Source organism: Ascaphus truei, chromosome 17 (assembly GCF_040206685.1).
Source record: "Ascaphus truei isolate aAscTru1 chromosome 17, aAscTru1.hap1, whole genome shotgun sequence".
NCBI lineage: Eukaryota > Metazoa > Chordata > Amphibia > Anura > Ascaphidae > Ascaphus > Ascaphus truei.
Genome location: NC_134499.1, coordinates 18,266,618 through 18,287,803, shown reverse-complemented (window position 1 = coordinate 18,287,803; position 21,186 = coordinate 18,266,618). Strand labels below are relative to the sequence as shown.

General features: G+C 52.7%; 1 protein-coding gene across 4 annotated transcripts; it reads right to left on the bottom strand.

Annotated features, from left to right (window-relative positions):
• Window positions 1-632: 632 nt before the first annotated feature.
• LOC142468054 (macrophage-stimulating protein receptor-like) lies at window positions 633-20,795 on the bottom strand. Of its 4 annotated transcripts, none has more exons than XM_075574132.1 (7): window positions 20,649-20,795; window positions 11,024-11,955; window positions 7,850-8,210; window positions 7,225-7,413; window positions 4,156-4,278; window positions 3,535-3,705; window positions 637-1,258 (listed from the first exon to the last, which is right to left on the bottom strand). In XM_075574132.1, the coding sequence occupies exons 2-7, from the start codon at window positions 11,872-11,874 to the stop codon at window positions 1,253-1,255; spliced, it is 1,701 nt and encodes a 566-aa protein (XP_075430247.1). In that variant the 5' UTR covers window positions 11,875-11,955; window positions 20,649-20,795; the 3' UTR covers window positions 637-1,252. The 4 variants fall into 4 exon arrangements, with proteins under 4 accessions (XP_075430249.1, XP_075430247.1, XP_075430248.1 ...); XM_075574133.1 differs by having other exon boundaries at window positions 638-1,258; window positions 11,024-11,941; XM_075574134.1 differs by lacking the exon at window positions 3,535-3,705 and having other exon boundaries at window positions 633-1,258.
• Between the last annotated feature and the right edge of the window lie 391 nt (window positions 20,796-21,186).

Below are 21,186 nucleotides of genomic sequence, written 5' to 3'. Positions count from 1 at the left end.
TGGGGGTCTTTTTAATATGTAGTGTGGGGGTCTTTTTAATATGTATTGAGGGTGGGCTTTTTTAAAATATGTATTGGGGAGGTGGGGATCTTTTTAATATGTATGGGGGGTCTTTTTTAAATGTATTGAGGTTGGGGGTCTTTTTATATGTATTAGGGGGTCTTTTATATGTATTGGGGGGTTGGGGGTCTTTTTTATATGTATTTGGGGTGAGGGTCTTTTTTATATGTATTGGGGAGGTGGGGGTCTTTTTTATATGTATTGGGGAGGTGGGGATATTTTTTATATGAATTTAGGGGGTGGGGGTCTTTAAATTGCTTTGGGGGCTGTATTTTTTAATATGGGGTAGGTCGTGTATTTTATTATATGGGGTGGGGGTGTAATTTTTAATATGCATTGTGTGTAGCGGGTGTCTTTTTTAATATAGAGTGGGGATGTATTTTTTAATATGGGGTGGGGATGTATTTTTTAATATGGGGTGGGGGTGTATTTTTTAATATGGGGTGGGGTGTATTTTTTAATATGGGGTGGGGTGGTGGTGTATTTTTTTATAATACATTGGGGTGTGTATTTTTAATATGTATTTAGGTGGGTGGGGGTTTTGGTATATATTTTGTGGGGGGATTGAGTGAGAGTGGAGTAATTGACGGAAGGTGGGGGCGAGTGAGAGGAGAGAGAGGGGGGAGTGAGTGGAAAATAGGGAGTAAGAGTGAGACGGATGGGAGAGAAATACATGGGAAGCGGTTGGGAAATAGAGGGCTCGTGAGGTGTGAAATTGGGGGGCTCACAATTCTGCCGAGCGGGGGGGGAGGGGGGGCCCAGACATAACTCTAGCCCTGGGCCCCAGGAAACCTGTTGGCGGCCCTGCAGATATACACACACACACACACACATATTATGTCAGGCGCTGACGCTACATCTGATTTACTGAAAGGGACCCCTCGGTGTAATAGATGCAAAATCTGTGTTAGGATGAAATCTATGGCCACCTTTAGCTCAACGGTAACCAGAGAAATTCATAAAATCCCCACGTTTATTAACTGCAATTCATCATTTATTATATATCTTTTAACATGCACTTGTGGGCAACAATATGTGGGCAGGACCACGAGATGCCTTACAATCAGGATCATGGAGCATCTCCGCCTTATCGTGAAGAAAGATCAGAGTCAGCCTGTCCCTAAATATTTTTCAAACTGCCCGAGGGGAAGTATTGATAATTTCATGTTTCAGGGTATCGGACATATCCCCTTTATACCTAGAGGAGGAGACAGAACCAAGGTCTTAGATCAGCGAGAAGCCTACCGGATTTTCACATTAAAAACCAGAACAACACTTGCGCTAAATATTGATTGGGACTTGGGTCATTTCCTTTAAGAAGCTTTCATACATTTCAGTAGGGTCGTTATCACTATTTACACCAGGTCTTCCTTTCCCCCTCCCCTCCCCCTCTTTCCCCATTCCCTATATAGCAGACTATCAGTGATACTTATATATATATTTTTAACACTTCAATAATAGACTATATTGCCATTTACAATATATAGTCTATATTTGAATGTCTTATTTACATCTTATAGTTACATGTTGCTAATCCTGCATTCTACATTCCATGTATCAATACCGCTTTTATTTCTATTATCATTTTTTTTAACTGGTTTGTCTATACTTTTTAACATTTTTTTTTAAGTGTTAATAATTTAAATAATCTGATTATTATAAATTATAATATAATTTAAATTAGACTTCAATTTAAGTTTACTCTGTTGGGGTTTATTAGTGTTTAGTATTGTATGTCTTTATTTATATAGCGCCAAAAGTGTACTCATCGCTTCACAAAGAATACAGAACGGGGAATTATAATAATACAATAAGTGCAGCAAAATCTGCACTCTACCTCTATACTCCCTGGACTCGGAAAACGGACTCTGACCACGCGGCTCTCTCCTCTCCCAGACCATTGGCTTACGGACTCTACTACGCTACCTTTGGTAACCCAGGATCCGGCAAGTACCCGAATAACCCTTCTCTTAAGCCCAGTCCCGGCTACGCTCAATACCACACTCTGGGCACGCTCCCGCTGCTGTGGGAGTCTGGTATCTCTCCTTCCCACCTCAGTACCGGGATCCTGTCAGGTTTGCGGGCAGCACGAGCGTTACAGTATTATCCCTGATCAATACACCACCTGTGTATTATCCCTGATTAATACACAGCCTGTGCATTATTCCTGAACGATACCCGCATGTGTATTATCCCTGATCAATACCTAGCCTGTGTATTATCCCTGATCGATACCCCGCATGTGTGTTATCCCTGATCGATACCCCGCATGTGTATTATCCCTGATCGATACCCCGCATGTGTATTATCCCTGATCGATACCCCCGTCTGTTTATTATCCCTGATCAATACCCACCAGTGTATTATGCCTGATCAATATTCTGCCTGTGTATTATCCCTGATCAATACCTCGTCTGTGTATTATTCCTGATCAATATTCTGTGTATTATCCCTGCACAATACTATATTTTGCCCTTATCAATTAACCTATGGCACATGTGGGGGGCATCGGTGCACAATGGGGGAGGAGGCAAGGAAAGAGGAGTGTGTGGCAGAGGTGCACGAGGGGGAGGGGCAGCAGTGGTGCACAAGGGGGGCAGCAGTGGTGCACGAGGGGGGCAGCAGTGGTGCAAGAGGGGGGGCAGCAAAGGTGCACGAAGGGGGCAGCAAAGGTGCACGAAGGGCGGAGCAGCAGTGCACGAGGGGAGGGGCAGCAGTGGTGCACGAGGGGGAGCAGCAGTGGTGCATCAAAGGTGCAAGAACAGGGGGAGCAACAGTGGTGCACGAAGGTGGGAGCAACAGAGATGCACGAAGGGGGAAGTGCAGGAGTGGTGCATGAGGGGGGAGCAACAGTGGTGCATCAAAGGTGCAAGAATGGGGGGAGCAACAGTGGTGCACGAGGGGGGAGCAACAGTGGTGCACGAAGGGGGAAGTGCAGGAGTGGTGCATGAGGGGGAGGAACAGCAGTGGTGCACGAGGGGGGAGCAGCAGTGTGCATATGGGCATAACAGTGGTGCATGAGGGGAGGCGCAGCAGTGGTGCACAAGGGAAGATGAGCAGCAGTGGTGCACGAGGGGTCGGGCAAGCTGTGGTGCACGAGGGGGCGGAGCAGCAGTGGTGCACGAGGGTGAGGCGCAGCAGTGGTGCACGAGGGTGAGGTGCAGCAGTGGTGCACGAGGGGGACGGAGCAGCAGTAGTGCACGAGGGGCGTGTAGTAGTGCACATGGGGGGGCATAGTAGTAGTGCGCAGGGGGGCATAGTAGTAGTGCACGAGGAGGAGGTGCAGCATTAGTGCACAAGGGGGGCGTAGCAGTGGTGCATGAGGGGGCGGGTGGTGGTACACGAGGGGGAGGCGCAGCAGTGGTACACGAGGGGAGGCGCAGCAGTGGTGCAAGAGGAGGGGTGTAGCATTAGTGCTTGAGGGGGGACGCAGCATTAGTGCACAAGGGAGCGGTGTGCGGTTCTCTCGGTTACCTCTGTGATGATGGGGGAGCAGCTATGCTGGTTCCACGCTCCCTGACACTCCCCCTGCCGGGAGCAGCCATTTTTACACCAGCCGCAGCCCATGAAGCGAGGTGCGCGCAGACAGTGGCTGCAGGTCAGGATGTGACGACACCCGGGGCCTGTGACACTGACCTGTGTCACCTGCAGGGGGAGCCAGACATGCAGACAGTGACACCTCCATCCTACACTAAATCCCTCTGATATTCCTGTACTGATCACACACACACACACAGCGCTGTCACTGCACCTACATCCTACACTGCAGCCCTCTGTGCTATTCCTGTACTGATCCCACACACACACACACAGTGCTGTCACTGCACCTCCATCTTACACTCTGCTATTCCTGTACTGATCACACACACAGCGCTGTCACTGCACCTCCATCTTACACTCTGCTATTCCTGTACTGATCCCACATACACACACAGACACACATTGCGGTCACTACACCTCCATCCTACACTGCAGCTCTCTGCTATTCCTGTATTGATCCACCCCACACACAGACAACACTGTCACTGCACCTCTCTCAGTCCCACCCAATCAGATAACCCTCCCCCCGTGTGTCTCCCCCAAAGTCCTGCTCACCTTGTTCCCGGTGACAAAGAGCAGGTTGTCTCCGATGCGGGTGACATCGCGTGACACTGGGTGAGTGTCACTCAGGGAGAAGTTGGACAGAGTGAGAGGGTTACATCCACGCTGCAGGACCACCTGACAGAGAGCACAGCTATGACATCATATTGTAACAGAGCACAGCTATGACATCATATTGTGATAGTGACAGAGCTGCAGATCCGGACACAGAAGTACATGTGACACGGTTTCCCCCTCCTCCACTCCATGTGGAAATGTTCCATTGAATTGAGGTCAGGACTGTGACTGGGCCACTAAAGAACATTCATTCTCTCCTTGTTCCACCGCTGCAGTGCGGCTTTGGCTTTGTGCTTCGGGCCATTGTCCTGCTGAGATATGAATTCCCTCCCAGTGTCAGAGTCTTGGCTGAACTAGAGCAGGTTTTCCTCAGGGATTCGCCTGTACTTTGCACCACCCATTCTCCCCTCTCTCCTGACCAGCTTCCCAGTCCCTTCTGCAGAGAAGCGTCCCTCATAACATGATGTTACAACCACCGTGCTTCACAGTTGGGATGGTGGTGACTGGTGATGTGCAGTTCAGCTCGCGCCAGACGTAACGCTGGGAATTTAGACCAAAAAGTTCAATTAAGTTTGCGAAAAAAGCATATAGATGATACTGCAGACACGTGGGAAAAGGTTTTGTGGTCAGAAAATGCAAAACACTGCACATCACCCAGTCAACACCATCCCAACCAGGGCCGCCAACAGGGGGGGACAGCCAGGACAGGTATCCCAGGCCCGGAGCTTGAGGGGGGCCCGGCTCTCCTTCAGCTGCCTGCAGACCTCTCCCTCCCTGTGTTACACGGCTGGCACGTGACGGCCCTCTCTGATGCACGTGGGGCAGAGTGAGGGAGAGGCCTGCAGGTGGCTGAGGGAGAGCCGGGCCCAGCCGTGACCAGCAGCCGGGCCTGACCAGAGGTCGGGCCCAACTTGCAGCACTTGTCTCTGGGCCAGACCTGAGACAATCCCCAAGGTCTTACATACATATATATGGGGGGAGTGGAGGTCTTTTAATATGTATTGTGGGGAGAGCGTTTAAAAAAAATATGTATTGGGATCTCTTAATATGTATTGGGGGGCTGCAGGGGTCTTATTAATATGTATTTTGTAGGGTGATTGAGTGACAGTGGGGTAATTGATAGAAGGTAGGGGGGGCGAGTGAGAGGAGAGAAGGGGTGAGGGAGGGAGTGGGGAAAGGAGGAAGTAAGAGTGAGACGCAGGGGAGAGAAAAAATACATGTGAGGTGGGGGGAGAGTGAGAGGGGGTGAGTGAGGAAGTGGGAGTGAGACGGAGGGGAGAGAAATACATGGGAACAAGGGGGGTAATAGAGGAGGCTTGTGAGGTGTGAAATGGGGGGGGGGAGGGGCTCGCAATACCGCCGATACATATGTGAAGGGGGCCCTGGACATAACTCTAGTCCTGGGCCCCGGGAAATCTGTCTGTGGCCCTGATCCCAACTGTGAAGCACGGGGGGTGGTAACATCATGTTATGGGGGCGCTTCTCTTCCGCAGGGACTGGGAAGCTGGTCAGGAGAGAGGCTGGGCCGGTGCAACCATTAGGCGACTTAGACAATCACCTAGGGCGGCACATTTTGGGCGGTGGGAGTGGAGGAGGGTGACAGGTGTTGGGCACAGAGCAGGGTGGCAGCAGAGGTGGTCGGTAGTAGAGACAGGCGATGGCGTGAGAGGAAGACGGGGGCCGTGGGAGAAGAGCAGGGCGGGCAGAGGAGGACAACAGCCGAGAGAAGCATGTCCAACCCAGAAGTCTTCACTGACTTCCGATGTCTGCCGCTGGGACAGTGCAGGTCCCCCGAGCCATCCTCCTCCTCTTCCGCCCTGCTCCGCTCCAGCTGTGCTCCTTCCCCTCCCACCACCGCCTGTCTACCACCGACCTCCTCTCCCGCCGTTGCCTGTCTCTGCTGCCACCCTGCTGGAGGATGGTGGGTGAGAGAGGAGGATGGGGGAGTGAGAAACGAAGGTGAGAAAGGAGGGGGCAAGAGAGAAGCTACTGTGTAACATTTAAAGAAAAATCCAAAAGGGGTTGGGGGCGCAGGGCTAAAGGGCAGGGGTGTGCAAACATTTGCAGCAGCGCCCCACCCTGCCTCCTGCCCCTGGTGCTCGTGCCCCCTTTACCTCTGTGTTCCTGGCATCAAATGACACCGCATGGTTATGTGACCCCACGGTGTCATTTGATGCCGCGTTGCCATGGCGACACGTGAACACAGCTGTCTGAATCTCTGTAAGTTGAGATTGCAGAGGCCTCATGCAATGTCCCTGCATTGCCGTGGGGAAGAGTGCGGGGCATCTGCAACCGCCGCGCCCCCTAGAAAAATCTCGCGCCCCCAATTTGCGTCCCCCTGTCCTAGGTGGCCGAATACCCCTGCACCGGCCCTGGATAGAGGGGAGAATGGGTGGTGCAAAGTACAGGCGAACCCCTGAGGAAAACCTGCTCGAGTTCAGCCAAGACTCTGACACTGGGGAGGAATTCATATCTCAGCAGGACAATGACCCAAAGCCGCACTGCAGCGGTGGAACAAGGAGAGAATGAATGTTCTTGAGTGGCCCAGTCACAGTCCTGACCTCAATCCAATGGAACATTTATGGCGAGACTTGAAGATTGCCGTCCATCCACGATCCCAAACAAATCCTTATCAGATCTGGATCAATTTTCCCGTCAAAAATGTCACCATCCTACTGGGCAAAGCTACATGGAGACTGATCCAAAAAGACCCATAGCAGTAATTGCTGCAAAAGGGGATCCTACCAAGTAGTGACTTAAGGGGCTGCATACTAATGTAACATGGGCATTTCCTTTTGTACATTTCCTTTGCTGACATTTAACCTCCTCCTCATATAACATATACAGCTTTGTAGCTTAGAATAAAAATAGTTCGTTTGACAAAATACGCATACATTATTTGTAATTCAACAACATGGGACATTATGGGGGGGGGGGGAGAATATTTCTGCAAACCACTGTATGTGGGTGTGTGTGGCACAGTCAGACTGTCCCTCTCCCCCTCACCTGCAGGACTCTCCCGTCAGACGTGCCCAGGTGCCCGATGGTCAGTCCTTCCTGGGATGTGACGTACACGGACGTGAAGAGCACCCCATCCATGTGCCCGTTAAAATAATCCACGCGGTACAAGGGCAGGTCTACGAGCGTGGGGACATTCCAACAGCTGCGGTCATATCCAGGGACCGACATGTTCACCTGGAGTCAGAAATCAGATCAAGTTAGAGGTCAAACCGACAGGGGTCAGAGGTAAAATGGTCACCTCATCGTGTCACTGTTCCGTGTCCCCCCCTCCTGTCCCGGGTCCCCCCCTACTGTCCCGGGTCCTTTCCATCTGTCCTGGGTCCCCCCCACCTCCTGCCGTGGGTCCCTCCTGCCATGGGTCCCCCCCCCCACCTGCCCTGGGTCCCCCCCCCATCTGCCCCGGGTCACCCCCTCCTGCCCTGGGCCCCTGTATATCAGGAGTAAATCTGGGCTTTTAAGGGACACACGGGACAGTTTATTATAGAAGAGTAAATAGCAACCGGTCTGAACCGTTCCCTCCCCCCACCCAAGAAATCCATATACTGACAGCGTCCCCCTCCTCGTCACCCCCCCGTCCTCCATACCCTGCATCCCCCACCCCTTCCCTCACATTATTGGGGCAGTACATCTCAGGCTGGAAGTAGTGCAGCCCCCTTAGCCGCCGCACGGACCTCACGTTACTGCAGCACTTTTTCATGCCACGGCGGATGAACTTGTTGATGAGGTTGAGCGGGAAGGCGCAGAGCGCTGACCTCCTGCGGGGACGAATGCTCTGCGGGTCGCTCTGCGCAAAGGCTGCGAACAGCACAAGGTCTTCAGGGTTCAATCCCAGTTCCCCCGCCAACGAATCTCCCACGGGGGCCACGTGCGCTGCCTGCAGGATGTTGAAGTTCTCCGTTTGCGTCAGCGGCTCCGCGCTCCGCCGCCGGCGCTTTGGTTCAAACCGGCACTCAAGAACCAGCTCCTGGTAACTGAGAGGAGGGAGAGGAGAGGGGGGGTAGAGAGAGTGAGGGAGGGCATAGAGAGACAGAGCGAGGTGGGGGGTGTAGAAAGAGAGCGAGGGGGGGCGTAGAAAGGGCGAGGGGGCGTACAAAGAGAGCAAGGGGGGGGCATAGAAAGAGACCGAGGGGGGGCGTAGAAAGAGAGCGGGGGGCGTAGAGAGCGAGGATGAGGCAGAGAGTGAGGGGGGCTGTAGAGAGAGCGAGGGGGGGCGTAGAGAGAGAGTGAGCGTAAAGAGAGCAAGAGGGGGGGCGTAGAGAGAGCATGAGGGGGGCATAGAGAGAGCGAGGGGGCATAGAGCACGAGGGGCATAGAGCACGATGGGGCATAGAGAGCGCAAGGGGGCATAGAGAGCGCAAGGGGGCATAGAGAGCGCAAAGGGGCATAGAGAGCGCAAAGGGGCATAGAGAGCGCAAAGGGGCATAGAGAGAGCACGAGGGGGGGAATAGAGAGAGCACGAGGCTGGGCATAGAGAGAGAGCATAAGGGGAGCATGTAGAGAGAGCACGAGGGGAGCATAGAGAGCGCGAGGGGTCATAGAGAGAGCAAGGGGTCATAGAGAGCAGGGGGGGGGGGCATAGAGAGCAGGGGAAGGCATAGAGAGCCCGAAAGGGGCGTAGAGAGAGAAAGCGAGGGGGGGGGGCATAAAGAGAGAGAGAGCACAAGGTGGAACGTAGGGAGAGAGATGAAGGGGGGGCATAGAGAGAGAGAGAGAGAGAGAGGAAGGCGGGCCTAGAGCACACGAGGGGGAGGCGTAGAGATAACGCGCGGGTGATGTAGAGAGAGAGCGAGGGGAGGGCATAGAGAATGAGAGAGTGTGAGGGGGGCACAGACAGATAGGAAGAGGGCATAGAGAGAGAAAGGAGGGCGTAGAGAGAGCGCGAGGGGGGCGTAGAGCGTGAGGTGGGGCGCATAGAGAGAGAGCAATGGGGCGTAGAGAGAGAAGGGGCATAGTGAGAATGCAAGAGGGCGTAGAGAGATCATGAGGGGGGCACAGAGAGAGCACGAGGGGGGTATAAAGAAAGGAGGGGGGCATACAGAGGAAGGAGAGCATAGAGAGAGAGAGCACGAGGGGGGCGTAGAGAGAGGACGGGGCATAGAGAGAGCGCAAGGAGCGGCGTAGAGAGAGGAAGGGGGGCATAGAGAGAGCGAGGGGAGGGCGTAGAGAGAGAGCAAGGTGGTGTGTACAGAACGAGAGAGAGAGAGTGAGGGGAGGCGTAGAGAGAGAGAGAGAGTAGGGGGGCATAGATAGAGAGAGGAAGGGGGAATAGAGGAAGGAGGGCATAGAGAGAGCGAGAGGGGCGTAGAGAGAGCATGAGGGGGCGGAGAGAGAGTGCGAGGGGGGCATAGAGAGATATAGTGAGAGGGGCGTAGGGAGAGCGAGAGGGGCGTAGGGAGAGCGTGAGGGGGGCGTAGAGAGCATGAGGGGGCGTAGAGAGAGAGTGTGAAGGCATAGAGAGAGAGCGAGGGTCATAGAGAGAGAAAGAGAGAGCGCAAGGCGTAGAGAGAGAGCGTGGGGGGGGGCGTGGAGAGAGAGCGCAAAGGGGTTGACATAGAGAGACAGAGCTCAAAAGGGGGCGTAGAGTTAGAGAGAGAGCAAGTGGGGGCGTAGAGAGAGTGAGGGGGCGTACAGAGAGAGAACGAGGGTAGGGCGTAGAGAGAGCAAGGGGGCATAGAGAGAGCAGGGGGGGGCAGAGAGAGAGAGAAGAAGGGGGGCAGAGAGAGAGAGACGAAGGGGGGCATAGAGAGAGAGGGGGGCATAGAGAGAGAGTGCGACTGGAGGTGTAGAGATAGAGCGCAAATAGGTGGCGTAGAGAGAGTTCGAGGGGGGACATAGAGAGAGAGAGAGAGAGAGAGAGAGAGAGAGAGAGAGCTCGAAAGGGGGAGTGTTGAGCAATAGAGAGCAAGGGGGCATAGAGAGAGAGTGCGACGGGAGGTGTAGAGAGAGCGCGCGCGTGGGGTGACATAGAAAGAGAGCTCGAAAGGGGGGCAGAGCAAGAGAGAGAGCAAGGGGGGTGTAAAGAGAGAGCAAGGGGGCGTAAAGAGAGAGCAAGGGGATGTAAATAGAGAGCACGAGGGGAGGGCGTAAAGAGAGTGAGGGGGGCATAGAGAGAGAATGAGGGGGCATAGAGAGAGTGTGCGAAGGGGGCGTAGAGAGAGAGGAAGGCGGGGTGTAGAGAGAGAAAGCACGACTGGGGGCATATAGATAGAGAGTGCAAGGGAGGCGTAGAACGAGAGAGCGCGAGGGGGAGGCATAGAGAGAGAGCAAGGGGGCGTAGAGAGAGAGCGAGAGAGTGAGGGGAAGAGAGAGAGAGAGATGGGGGGTGCATAGAGAGAGTAGAAGGGGGTGTAGAGAAAGCGTGAAGGGCGTAGAGAGAGAGGGAGTGGGTAATGAGTGAGGGAGTGGGGGATAGACAGAGAACGAGTGGGGGGGGTAGAGAGAGAGGGAGTGGGGGGGTAGAGAGAGAGGGAGTGGTGGGTTAGAGAGAGGGGGGGTACAGAAAGAGGGAGTGGGTAACGAGTGAGGGGGTAGAGAGAGGTAGTGGGGGGGTAGAGTGAGAGAGGGAGTGGGGGAGGTAGAGAGAGAGAAGGAGTGGGGGAGGTAGAGAGAAAGAGGGAGTGGGGGAGGTAGAGAGAGAGAGGGAGTGGGGGAGGTAGAGAGAGAGAGGGGGTAGAGAGAGAGTGGGGCACGGGATTAGTAAGCATACCCAAGCTGATCACCTCTGCTCAGATCCCCATGACCCCCCCTCCTCCTCCTACCTCCCACCATCTCCCACTCCTCTTACCTCCTCATCTCCTCCTCCTTGGTGCTCAGGCGCACCACCCTGCTGTGATAGGCTGTGCCCCCCAGCTCCTCTAGCTGCACCGTCAGGAAGTAGACAAAGTACTCAGTGCGAAAGGTGTGCAGATAGCGGATGGGGTAGGAGTCCCTGAACTGGGGGAGGACCGTCAGTGACTGAAACCCTTCTGTGAAGCCGTCCTCAGTGTAGAGCAGGCGCCGGACCGACACGGACGCTGGACTGTAACTTCCAGCCACGCGGGAATCCACCGACGAGGCCAGGAAGAAATAGACCGCATGTCTATTGGTCACCACTGTGAGAAGGGTCCCCAGTGGGCTGGACACACAGTCCCGGCACAGAAGAGGGGAGTTCTCCATCTTGTTGAACAGACACTTGGAGTCGGCGATCTTGGCGCCCGTGAGCTGGTGCAGGAAGCAGAGTCCGCGGAGAGAGGAGCCGCAGCTGTACAAGATGTCCTCTTCTGTGTCCACTACAAGGACTCGGCTCTCTGTGTCCTCGGGCTGGTCCGGGCGGGCGCTGCCCATCTTACACTGGGAGCACTGGGAGCACTGGGAGCTGTTGGTAGGTCCAGTGGTGACGCTCTGCAGGATTCGCAGGTCAGAGCCGTGCAGAACTTGCAGGTGGTTGGTGATGGCCACGAAGACCAAGGGCTCCTGCCCATCCTTGGAGATCAGGTTCTGAATGGGTCCTGGGGCCACATAGTTAGGGAGATCATACCGGACGGTGGGGTCCAGAGAGGAGCTGCGGGGCTCGTCTGGGCACTTCCAGGGGTATGCCAGGTGGCCATGGAAGAGGAGGGAGAGGGGCAGGAGAAGGGGGGAGAGGCTGCCCATCATGGTGGAGGTGAATGGCACACTTTCTGACTTCAACCCAGCGCGGGGCACAGTGACACAAGGAGGGCGTCTATAATATGGGACCTGGAGAGAGAGGGAGAATGTGAGGAGCAGAATGTCCTGCCCTAGAGGTGCCATGCTGTGTATCTGTGCCAGTCCTGCCCTAGCAGTGCCAGGAGTGTACCTGCACCAGTCCTGTCCTAGAGGTGCCATGCTGTGTATCTGTGCCAGTCCTGTCCTAGCAGTGCCAGAAGTGTACCTACACCAGTCCTGTCCTAGAGGTGCCAGGCTGTGTATCTGTGCCAGTCCTGTCCTAGCAGTGCCAGGAGTGTACCTACACCAGTCCTGTCCTAGAGGTGCCATGCTGTGTATCAGTGCCAGTCCTGTCCTAGAGGTGCCATGCTGTGTATCTGTGGAAGTCCTGCCCTAGCAGTGCCAGGAGTGTACCTACACCAGTCCTGTCCTAGAGATGCCAGAAGTGTACCTACACCAGTCCTGTCCTAGAGGTGCCTGTAGACGGACGTTCACAGAGGTACACAATTGGGGGCTTTTATAAGGTGAAATTATAATAAGGCTTTATTGTGCCTTTTCCTTTTCATCAGGAAATCATCCAAACACGGGGGGGGGGGGGAACAAAGCTTAATTCACTTGGGAGTATTTCTAGTGAAATCCCATGCAATTCACAACTCCTAGTTAAGCAGCTCTCCCAGCCCCAAACACATAGCATGACATAAGCAGATATAAGAAGTCTCTTTAGAATGAATGTCTTATCTGTTAGCTGCTGTAGCGTAAGCTTCTCTGCTCTCCTGGAACCGCAACCGTGCGTGCACAGAAAATCAGCATCCAGGTTTAGAAGTCTTATTTGGTGTCTTGCAATCAGCTCTGCTGTTTCTTCTTGACAGAGCTCAAGACAGGTCAGCTCCAGAGATCTGTGTTCTCCAAAGTTCAGCCCACAAGTGAGCTAAGGAGCTCAAAGGCAGGCTTTTTCTACCACCTCTAATCAGGCAGGTGGTGTTAGTTAATTTGCTACCAGCAGTTAACCACCAAACTGCTGGATTAGAGGCACATTTGTGAACAGGGATAAGTCCCCTGTTACAGTGCCATGCTGTGTATCTGTGGCAGTCCTGCCCTAGAGGTGCCATGCTGTGTATCTGTGCCAGTCCTGCCCTAGAGGTGCCATGCTGTGTATCTGTGCCAGTCCTGCCCTAGCAGTGCCAGGAGTGTACCTTCACCACTCCTGCCCTAGAGGTGCCAAGCTGTGTATCTGTGCCAGTCCTGCCCTAGAGGCAGCTGCCAGGCTCTGAAACTGTAAGGAATCTGGTGTCTAAGCGCCGTCAGCGCGACCATTACTCACCTCCCGTCGGTACTCAGGCATCCAAGCGTCTGCAGCGCAATTCCCACATACCTCCGTTGTCTGCCACTGGCACTCTGGCTCCTCGCCATCACAGGATTGTACCAACTGAAGAGGTGCCTGTTGAACCGCAGCCTCTGCGTGTGTCCCCAGCTCCGCGCTGTATGCGCACACGTGCATCTGTCCCTGACCCCATGCGCATACGCGCGTCAGTCACCGAATCCACGCACACACGCAAGCCAGTCCCAGACGTTATGTGCATGCATTCCCAGCTTACAGAGCACACGCCTAACAGAGCACTTATAACCACTGCTCCTGCAGTGAGGCGTCGCCCCCAAGCATCACACAGTTCCATGCAAATCAATAAATACACTCAGCTGGGCTGTAACACCTCCCTCCTATCAGGGAGGACTCCTTGCAGTTCTCCAGGGCTGCCCCCTCTTCCCATTGGCCTGTCCAGCTTTATTATGCCTGTGCTTCCCATCACTCGTCGCTCGACATAGTTCTGTATGGAAGCATTTGACTACTCTCTCAGTGACTCCTCAGGTATTGACACGGATTGGACGACTACCCCCTCTGGCTCTCGACTTCGGCTCTACTTGGACTTCGTGACTTCTGGCATCCCTGTAACACGGCTTATACCTTCGACCATCCGCAACTCTCCAATCCCTGATCTTGGCAACGGCAATAACTACTCCTCCTCTACTACCGGTACCGGCAAGTATTGTCTTCCTTACTATACCTGGCCTGGCAACACTAACACCACACTCCGGACGCGCTCCCTTTGCTGCGGGTGCGTGTATCCCTACGTCCCACCTCAGCACAGGGGACGGGTCTGGTCTGCGGGCAGCACCGGCGTAACATTATGTCGAGCCCACAAGACGCAGACCAGACTGAATTAGATATGTGGATTCCTAACCCCAAACCTTACGCAGGTGAATCTCAAGATTTTCGGGGCTTCATTAATCAATGTGAGGTACAATTTGAAATGGCCCCCCACCAGTTTTCTACTGGCCGAAAGAAGGTGGCCTACGTTTATAATCTGTTGACGGGTAGCGCACTGGCTTGGGCCTCCCCCATCTGGGAGCGGCGAGATGACCTTACCCAGAATTACTCAGCCTTCAAGACGGAATTCAGGCAAGTGTTTGATTCCCCCGCACGTCGGGAGGTGGCGTCTTCTTCTCTTTTACAGATTACTCAAGGGCGAAGACTGGTGACTGAATATGCCATAGAGTTCCGGACCCTTGCAGCAGAGACCAACTGGGAACAAGAGGCCTACGTCGCCGTATTCTGGCAAGGACTGTCAGACAGCATCAAGGATGTACTTGCTCTCCAACCCAGGCCAGGTCTTTTGGAGGATCTCATCACTATGGCGATTTAGAGTGGACCAACGTATTCAGGTACGCCGCACGGAGCGCCAGCGCACTCGCTCGGTAACCTCTTCGTCTCTCTCTCTCAGCACTACTACAGTCCCCAGGTACACTTCACCGCTCCGTCCTTCCTTGGACTCGTCCGAACCGATGCAGTTGGGGGTTCAACGGGTTCGCACACCAATACGGCAATTCCGCCGCGCCAGGGAATTGTGCTATTATTGCGGACCTGCAAAAACATCTGACCCAAGAATGTCCTCCATCTCTGGAAAACGGGAACACCCAGTGAGTATGAAGGGGCTCTTCGTGGGTGTTATGTCTCCTCGTCCCCTTCCCCAAAAAGGATTCCCTAAGAAACTCACTATACCCGTGTGCCTCTCACGCCGTAAGTTCCGCGTCTCCACAGTAGCCTTCATAGACTCCGGAGCCGGAGGCAATTTCGTGGATCAAGAGTTCGCCAAACACTACCAGATACCGCTCGTGGAGAAAAGGATCCCCATCGCCTTGGTCGGAATTGATGGGCATCCACTCACGCCGGCATTCATCTCATTAGAGACGGTTCCGGTTGTACTTTCCTCTGATAATCACAAGGAAACCCTGACCCTCGACGTAATTCAGGCTCCGGGAACACCCATAACCCTAGGTTTGCCATGGTTACAACTACACAACCCACGGATCAATTGGACATCCACCAACCCCATCACTTGGGAACCAAGGTCAGGCGAACCACAGCGACTCCTAGCGAATACCACCGTTCCTGAGACGAACCTCCCTATAGTTTACCACCAGTTTCTGGACGTATTTAATAAGGTACAATCTGACCTTCTACCCCCACACAGGTCATATGACTGTCCTATTGACCTGATTCCTGGTTACACATTACCTAAGTCCAAGACTTATCCTCTGTATCTCCCCGAAACTAAGGCTATGGACGAGTACATCCAGGAGAACCTGAAGAAAGGTTTTATTTGTCCATCTACTTCACCAGCTGGAGCAGGGTTCTTCTTCGTAAAGAAGAAGGATGGAACTTTAAGACCTTGTATTGAATATAGAGGGCTTAACTGCATCACCGTAAAGGATCGCTACCCACTCCCCCTTATCACTGAACTTTTTGATAGGTTGCAAGGTGCCAAAGTCTTCTCCAAGCTGGACCTCAGGGGAGCTTATAATCTTGTACGCATACGTCAAGGAGACGAATGGAAAACGGCCTTCAACACGCGTAGTGGCCACTACGAATACCTTGTGATGCCTTTCGGACTGTGTAATGCTCTGGCCATTTTTCAAGATTTCATTAACGATGTCTTCCGTAAAGTACTCAACGACTTTGTCATAGTCTATCTGGATGATATCCTGATTTTTTCAAAGAATTTACAGGACCACATCTTTCATACATCTTACGTACTCTCTCGCCTTCGTGAACATCGCTTATATGCCAAGATGGAGAAATGTACCTTCCATCAAACTTCGACCTAGTTTCTAGGCTACATTATTTCCAGCGATGGTTTCATGATGGATCCGGACAAATTAAAAGCCGTTACTAACTGGCCTAGACCCGACTCTCTTAAATCCGTCCAGCGCTTCCTGGGATTTGCGAACTACTACCGCAAGTTTAGCCGTGATTTCTCCAGAATTGTTGCACCTATCACAGCCCTTACGGAGAAGGGGGCCGATCCGTCGGTTTGGTCACCAGAGGCCAATACCGCCTTCAACACACTTAGGGAGGCTTTTGTGTCCGCACCGGTTCTCCATCACCCCAACACTGATCTCCCTTTCGTGTTGGAGGTGGACGCCTCTGATTCTGGCGCCGGTGCCATTCTATCCCAGAGACCTTCACCCCAAGAAAAATTGCATCCCTGCGCATTCTTTTCGAAGAAATTTACCTCAGCGGAGAGGAACTACGACGTGGGGAAAAGAGAGTTACTGGCCGTTAAAATGGCACTTCAAGAATGGAGGCATCTCCTGGAAGGGTCGAGGGAACCGTTCACCATCCTCACAGACCATAAGAATTTATTATATATAGAGAACGCCCGCCGTCTGGGTCCACGGCAAGCCCGCTGGTCTTTGTTCTTTTCCAGATTTAATTTCCAACTGTCATATATTCCTGGGACTAAAAATGTCAAAGCCGATGCTCTCTCAAGACAATATTCTTCCGAAGAGAGACCAGAAGATTCCATGGAGACCATTTTACCTCACGAGAAGATTTTCGCCGCATCTTCCTTCAGAAGCTTTGAAAAGATCGTCAAGTCACAAAGGTCCATTCCAAAGAACCTGAAGGTCCCCAGGGGTAAGCTCTTCGTGAGACCTAATTTCATAGCCGAGGTTCTGGATTGGGGACATGCCTCGAGAGCAGCTGGTCATCCTGGCTACAAAAAGACTTTGGACCTTATACGTCGCAACTTTTGGTGGCCCAAGATGTCCAAAGTCATTTTCGAATATACGCACGCTTGTCCGGTCTGTGCGCAAAACAAGACAATTCATCAAAGTCCTCACGGTCTTCTCCTTCCTCTGCCCATCCCAGAACGTCCATGGTCACACATATCAATGGATTTTATTGTGGTGTTGCCAAGGTCCAAAGGGATGAATACGATTTTAGTGGTGGTGGATCGTTTTTCTAAGATGGCTCACTTTATCCCACTCAAAGGACTTCCCACCTCACCCGCCCTTGCTGATATCTTCACTGATCACATCTTTCGCATTCATGGTATTCCTTCGTCCATCGTGTCTGACAGAGGGTCACAGTTCGTATCCAGATTTTGGAGAACTTTTAACAAAAGACTAGGGATCTCTTCTTCTTTTTCCTCAGCTTACCATCCTCAGTCCAATGGCCAAACAGAAAGGGTCAATCAGTCCCTGGAAAAATACCTGAGGTGTTTCATTTCCAATTCTCAAGATGATTGGGCACAACTTTTGCCATGGGCCGAATATGCTTTTAACTCCGCTACCAACGAGTCCACCCGAGAGTCGCCATTTTTCATCAATTACGGTTTTCATCCCCCATGTCTTCCCGTCTCCAACATTCCTTCCGGAGTCCCGGCTGTAGACGACCATGTCACATCTCTGCAATCAGCATGGTCCAAGATTCAGTCTGCTCTTCTTACCGCCTCTCAACGGGCCAACCATCAGGCAGATCGCCACCGCCGTCCGGCACCCAGATACAAGCCAGGGGATATGGTATGGCTGTCCTCAAGAAACATTTATTTGAAGGTACCTTCCCCAAAATTGGTGCCGAGGTTCCTGGGCCCTTTTCCGATAACTGAACAGATTAATCCGGTAGCATTCCGGCTTCAACTTCCCGACAGCATGAAGATACCAAACGTGTTTCACACATCTCTACTCAAGCCATTCGTATCCAGTCATTTCTTCCCCAACCATAACCGTAGGCCTGATCCGGTTATTACCCAGAATAGGGAAGAATATGAGGTCCAGTCCCTGCTCGATTCTCGCATATCCAGGGGTCAACTGCAGTTCCTCGTGCACTGGAAGGGTTTCGGCCCAGAAGAAAGGTCTTGGGTTCCACTTCGTGATATCCACGCTCCGGTTCTTCTGAAGACTTTCAGGAAGAAGTTTCCAAACAAACCATTTAAGGACCGTCCCGAGGCTGTTCCTGAAGAGGGGGGTACTGTAAGGAATCTGGTGTCTAGGCGCCGTCAGCGCGACCATTACTCACCTCCCGTCGGTACTCAGGCGTCCAAGCGTCTGCAGTGCAATTCCCACATACCTCCGTTGTCTGCCACTGGCACTCTGGCTCCTCGCCATCACAGGATTGCACCAACCGAAGAGGTGTCTGTTGAACCGCAGCCTCTGCGTGTGTCCCCAGCTCCGCGCTGTATGCGCACACGTGCATCTGTCTCTGACCCCATGCGCATACGCGCGTCAGTCACCGAATCCACGCACACACGCAAGCCAGTCCCAGACGTTATGTGCATGCATTCCCAGCTTACAGAGCACACGCCTAACAGAGCACTTATAACCACTGCTCCTGCAGTGAGGCGTCGCCCCCAAGCATCACACAGTTCCATGCAAATCAATAACTACACTCAGCTGGGCTGTAACACCTCCCTCCTATCAGGGAGGACATATTGCAGTCCTCCAGGCCTGCCCCCTCTTCCCATTGGCCTGCCCAGCTTTATTATGCCTGTGCTTCCCATCACTCGTCGCTCGACATAGTTCTGTATGGAAGCATTTGACTACTCTCTCAGTGACTCCTCAGGTATTGACGCGGATTGGACGACTACCCCCTCTGGCTCTCGACTTCGGCTCTACTTGGACTTCGTGACTTCTGGCATCCCTGTAACACGGCTTATACCTTCAACCATCCGCAACTCTCCAATCCCTGATCTTGGCAACGGCAATAACTACTCCTCCTCTACTACCGGTACCAGCAAGTATTGTCTTCCTTACTATACCTGGCCTGGCAACACTAACACCACACTCCGGACGCGCTCCCTTTGCTGCGGGTGCGTGTATCCCTACGTCCCACCTCAGCACAGGGGACGGGTCTGGTCTGCGGGCAGCACCGGCGTAACAGAAACAAGTCCTAAACTGTACAGGCACTCCCTTTAAAGCCAATAGGTTCTGTGTGAGTATGTGCGGGGCGAGGGCTCAGCGTGCCCACATAGCAGTGGGGGTTCGAGGGGGCTCAGCATGCCCGCGTGCCAGTGCAGGACACGGGCGACGCATGCCGGTGAGGGGGGCTCCGCGTGCTAGTGTGCGGGTGGCACGGATTTCACATGCATGTGACCGGGGCCCTCCCATGTTGGCGGTCTTGCGATTTCCCCCCCCCATGTCATACCTCGTGAGCCCCCTCTATTTACCTTCCTGTTCCCATTTTTTTTTCTCCCCTCCATCTCACCTCTCCCACCCTCCATTAAATACCCCACTCTCACTCAATCCCTGCCCCCCTGCCTCACATGTATTTTCTCCTCTGCATCCCACTCTTGCTCCCTCCCTCACTCCCCTGTCAATTACCCCACCCTCTCAATCCCTCCTCACACTCATTCCTTCCCCCTCACACAATTCCCCCCCCCCACAAAATACATACCAAAATATACGATCACCCCAAAATACATACAAACACATCCTCACACCCACAAATATATACAAACTGCCCCACCCCCCAATTACATTTTTTTTTTAAATAATACATATCAAAAAAAACAAAACATAGAAAGAAAACTTAATGCATCGAAAAACACTAATATATATTAAAAAAAAAACCAATACATACAAAAAACCCCACTACATATAAACCCTTAGCTTGGGAGGCCTCTCTGGTCGGGCCCGCTGGCAGCAGGGGGCCCGGCGGCCGGACAAAGCAGTTGGGCTGGACCTCTCGTGACCGCCTGGTCCCGGCTCTCCCCAAGTTGCAGGCCTCTCCCTCACTCTGTCCCATGCCGAGCGTCTGACGTTGCCATGACGACGCGTCTCCAGATGCCGGCTGAACCACGGTAAGTGCAGTTTACAGAGGCCTTCGCCACTTCCCTGGCACTTCATTTAAGTGCCTTCAGGAAGCACGCCGGGCCTCTGTAAACCCCGCGCCCCTGGAGTTAATCTGGGGGCACACCCCCCAGTTTGCACACCACTGGGTTAAGGAACCCCAACCGTCTTTAATAGCATGTCTGAGATCAGATGCACTGTAAATGTAACCCCCCCCCCCCGCAATGTGGTTATGAGATTGCTGTGAGGAGATAATAGTGGGATAGTGTGGGTTGGGCCAACCCTGTGTTGCCATGGGGATACTGATGTCAGAAGGGATATAAAAGATAGGGGGAAGGGTCTGGAAGTTCAGGTTCCCAGAGAGCAAGAAGAGAGGAGTCTCGGGGAGATCATAGGGATGTTCATAAAGTAATAGCACAGACCAGGCCCTCCTGCTTTATTATGTGGTAGATAGAGACAGTGCTCCTCTAAGTTAGGATCCCAGAAGAAGGCTGTCACGACAGATCAGGACTATCACACCAGGGATCAATTCGCCAGACAGAAACACAAGAGTTTCTAAAATTAATTAATTAAAAGAGAAATATCCATAACTATACTACAGATAAACAGACAACACATACCCAACTGGGGATACGCTGCAGAACTAGTTGCAGGGTCCCCTTGCAGAGATTTCCCCTGTCCTTCTTTCTTCACAGTGCTTTCATGGACTGATTTTCAGGTCTGGGACCAGCACTGGCAGCTCTAAATCTGCAGCTGGAACTCATAAACCAGAGCTGGAGCCGAGCTAGGCGTCTCCCTCCCCACCTTTTTATACCATATGCCCCAACATTGAAACATCCAAGGCCAGGTGCGGTCAATATTCCCCAGCCCCTGATTTGTGGGTTAAAATGCAACATAACTATGGTTACATGAAAACTGTTACAGGGAAAGGTCACAGGCAGCCTTTGCAACATTTCTCCTGAAAACAACATTAACCCCTAGTATCTGCAGTGCTGGAACCAAGTTTTTATATATATATATATATATATATATATATATATATATATATATCTCAAACAAAACAAAAAGAACGAAGTAGCGCCTCTAATACAGCCTATACAAAACTGTGATTAATGAAAACCAACTATGAAAGCATCCAATGGGGTGGCATATGTGGGT